The sequence below is a fragment of the Cervus canadensis genome, chromosome X (assembly GCF_019320065.1).
Source record: "Cervus canadensis isolate Bull #8, Minnesota chromosome X, ASM1932006v1, whole genome shotgun sequence".
NCBI classification, from domain to species: domain Eukaryota; kingdom Metazoa; phylum Chordata; class Mammalia; order Artiodactyla; family Cervidae; genus Cervus; species Cervus canadensis.
The window spans coordinates 43432487-43436447 of NC_057419.1; the positions used below are offsets into that span (position 1 = coordinate 43432487).

At 46.2% G+C, this 3961-nt stretch overlaps 1 protein-coding gene across 1 annotated transcript; it reads left to right on the forward strand.

Moving 5' to 3' along the window:
- Nucleotides 1–3199: 3199 nt before the first annotated feature.
- On the forward strand, nt 3200–3616 carry LOC122435529 (uncharacterized protein C1orf53-like). The gene has a single exon (XM_043459722.1). The coding sequence runs from the start codon at nt 3200–3202 to the stop codon at nt 3614–3616; it is 417 nt and encodes a 138-aa protein (XP_043315657.1).
- Nucleotides 3617–3961: the final 345 nt, after the last annotated feature.

The following is a 3961-nucleotide window of genomic DNA, read 5'->3' on the forward strand; positions in this document are numbered from 1 at the left end:
CATGCATGTATATACACAATCCCTAAACTAGGATACCAACTTTGCTTACTTTTTCGTTCTTTTATTGCTGAGTTAGATTTAACCTCACAAGTTAAGAACACACAATGCTCTAGGTGTCCACGATTGACTAATAAGTTAGGAATGTCTGCCTGGCCTGTGAGATGGGGAAGGAGATGGAGGCTGCAGAGGTCAGTTACAAGGGTAGGTACATGGATCTCAGAGAGAATGAAAGGCCCAGATAAATAAATATGTGAGATGTTAGCATACCATTTTTTTTTCCCTCTTAACCAGAGCTACTGAAACTTTCATCTGCAGGTGAATACCCTGGGAATTTGATTCATGACCAGATTCCCATTCAGTCACCCCAAGGTGGGTCCCAAATCCTGTGTTTCTGATCAGCTTGCAGATGATGCTGATGCTTCTGGTCCTCAGATCTCACGTTTAGTACTAAACTACTAATCTTTCTCTATCCACCTTATTTTTGTGACTCCCTGCCAGAATATTATTTTTAGCAAAAATAAAATATCATACCATTTTACAAAGAAAAGGACTGATAATACCTGGTAAAACACTGATAATACCTGGAAGGGCGATTCAGTGCAGGGTCTGAGTGCACCTTTTCTGCAGGGCTCAGTAACTGCTCCTGTGCCCCTGCCTCTGTCAGACCTGTGCCACGGTCCCGTGAGAAACCCCTGGAACCTTCCCACCTTCATTTCTGTTTGTTCTATCATATCGTTTTCTACTTTTGGTTCAGTGCAATGTGGGAGCCAAATGGTAAACAACGTTTGCTGATTGATGTCTTTCCCTTCTCTCCTCTCTCTCTTTAAATAAAATCTACTTGCTGTCAATTACTGAGTGCTTCCAGGCAGGATTAGCAATGTCACTAAAATCAGGTCAGAGATACTTTGGAATCTGTTCGGTGTGGGATTCCCTTGTATTATGGCACTAATAATGAAGTAAAACTCTCCCCAGCCTCTCTCTCCAGGCTCCCTTTTCCTCTACATGTTTCTTTTTTGTTTTCTTAGGTTGCTTAAGTCATTCTATTTGGTCTTTTCCCCCACAGATGCTCAGTCACCGTGGAGTATAGCCAGCTACAGCAGAGGCAACAAAAACCCGTTGCATTAAATCCTTTGCATTGTTTGTTTGTTAAACAACCCTTTGTTACTGTTTTTCTTTCCCTAAAATTCAACTTGTAAGGTATATAATAGAACACATTTCTTCCCTTCCTTTCTCTTCTTTCTTCTCTTCCTCCTTCTGTCTCCCACTACTCCCTCTCCTTCCCCTCCCAATTTTTCTCCTCCTTTTACCCTGTTCCTCCTTCTTCCCTTCCTCTTTTTCCTTCCTCTTCCCTTCCCCATTCTCTTCCTCTCACTTTTCTGGGTTTCTGCCTCTCTCTCATTGTCCTCACCCCTTCTTTCCCCTCATCTCTCTTGCCCTCCCCTATCACTGTTCCCCTGGAACGTGGAGGTATGATAAAAATCTCTCTGCCCGTGAGGTCGGTGCACACATCCAAAGTCTATCATAGCAGAGTCCCCTGATCCTGAGCTCAGTGAAGCCTGAAAGGGACATTTCAGACTCCCCATTTAGTAACCACTGATCTAATGAATGCCTCAATTGTGTGTTTGAAATTAATCAAGTGTTATTAACCAACGACCTGAAATCTAGTATATGCAGCTAGAACATAGAGTTTCTGTCAATGTGGAACAAACATGATATGTTGAAGGTCGCAGCCTGTTTATAGCTTTTCACTGGAGAAGATTAAGTAACAAGGTGGAATGTGCAGCACCTGCCATCTCTGTTTCCAACTCACATCCCCTGATGTGAGGCCACGTGGCTCTGTCCAAGTCAGCGCTGCAGCCATTCGCCTCACACTCACCACCTGGAGCATCTTATCGATATGATGAAACTGTGGGCTGTAGCTTCCTTGACAGACAAATATCCTGAACCTCCGGGGGCAGCATGGATGTGTGCGTGGCATCAGCACAGCCCATCTAAACTCTCCCACCAGGTCCGGGGTTCTGACGCCCTTTAGAGATATTTTAGCAATACTACAAGAGAGAAAGAAACAGAGAGAAGTCAGAAGCACTCAGGCCTTGCCTCCCCACAGCATCCTTGCTGGGAGGAACCCTCCCTGGGGTGGGGTGTTCCCTCTGCCCCCCACCCTCCTGGCCATGCTTTCTTGTCCTGAGCTTGCCAGAAGCACAGTGCAACACTTTTCTGATTGCATGAGGCTTCAGAGCTGCCTTCAGTTGACCAGCAGAAATCACATTTTGTAATCATAGATTGTCTAGAGGGGTGTCCCAGGTGGTGCTTGTGGTAAAGAATCTGCCTGCCAATGCAGGAGATGTAAGAGACGTGAGCAAAGCAGCATGTAGGTAGAGAAACTGACCAGGGTAGAAGCCTTTGGTCCTTATCATCCATTCTCTTTTTCATTACATTTCAGAGTCCTTTTGGAAATCCAAGCACCTTGCCTTGCACACAGTGGTTTGGCCTCACACACACATTTAATATACGTGCATTTTCCTGTATGTGTGCAGTGAAGAGACATGGAGGAGAGAGTTAAACACTTAAAGGGATTCTTTACTCAATAGACATGTACCTCAGGTTGAGACTTCCTAAGACAGAATTCAGGCTTCCATCTCATTTTCTTTTGCAACTCTTCTTACCTGAGTATGACTTCAGTATTTAGAGACTCAAAGTGTATTTTGAATACAGTGTGATCCCTGTGTGAAACTGGGTTGTGAGAGAGAATACTGTTTTTCTAAACTGTAGTTGCAGTGGAGTAATTAAGAAAGAGCATAGGGATAAAAAAAGAAAGAGCATAGGGACTGGAATCAGACTGCCCGTTTTCAAACCCTGGCACTAGCTACTAGCTGTTTTGCCCTCCATATCACATCTGCAGACTGGGGTTAGTGTCATAGGGGAAGACAAAACTTTTGATCTTCCCTCTTAGGTTTAGTAACAGAGGTCTGTGAATTAAACTGGCAAAAGACAGATAAACAGGAGAAGCACATAGGAGCTTCACAGAAAGGAAGTAGAAACCTAAGCCTAGCAGGGACTAGGCTTGAGAGTTTAGAGCAAGACATACCACGCAAATTCTCCAGCAACGCAGGAACATAGCCCTGAGCGTCAACATACAGGCTGCCCAAAGTCACACCAAACATATATGCCATTTTAACAAAGGGCAGAGGTGGCGGCCATGGTGGCCTGGAGGGTCCTGGCGTTCACGCTCGGGAGTCCACGGCCCACCACCCAGCCGCCCCCTGACAGAGCAGCCTGCCGACGGCGCTGCGTCCCCCTCTGCTCGGCTGCGCGGGAAGAAGGCAGTGGCCCTGGGCCCGACTTACAGGGCGGGCCGGAGGAAGCGGCCAGGTACCTGGCGAGCCAAGAGTTAACGGTGGCAGAGTGGAGGATGGAGGAGCTACACGCGGCCGCCTGCGCGGCTGGCCAGGTAAACTACGTGGACCCAGCTACTGGCTACATGGTGTTAATCCAGCTGGCCCACTTGCAGAGAGGCCAGTGCTGCGGCTCAGCCTGTAGACACTGTCCATATGGTCAAATCGATGTTAAAGACCCATCCAAAAAGAAGCAGTTCAATTCATATTTTTATGTGTGACAACAATTTTATCTCTGTTCTCCATCTAATTGAGCCTTATTAAAAATAAATGGATAAAATTATAATAAACAAACAAAAAAAAGGGGGCAATACATTGAGGAGAAATGACTAGACAAAGGAAAAGCAGTTTGGGCTTCTAGGGGCTGTAAATCATGGGGAGGTAAATATTTAGGGGAAACTAATGGAAGATAGGGCTTCCCTCGTGGCTCAGACGGTAAAGAATCCACCTGTATGGGATGCATGAGACAAGTGCTCGGGCCTGGTGCACTGGGAAGACCCAGAGGAATCGGGTGGAGAGGGAGGTGGGAGGGGGGATCGGGATTGGGAATACATGTAAATCCATGG

What these genes read in the sequence shown, in the direction of transcription:
- LOC122435529 (XM_043459722.1), top strand. Translation starts at nt 3,200, where the DNA reads ATGGTGGCCTGGAGGGTCCTGGCGTTCACGCTCGGGAGTCCACGGCCC.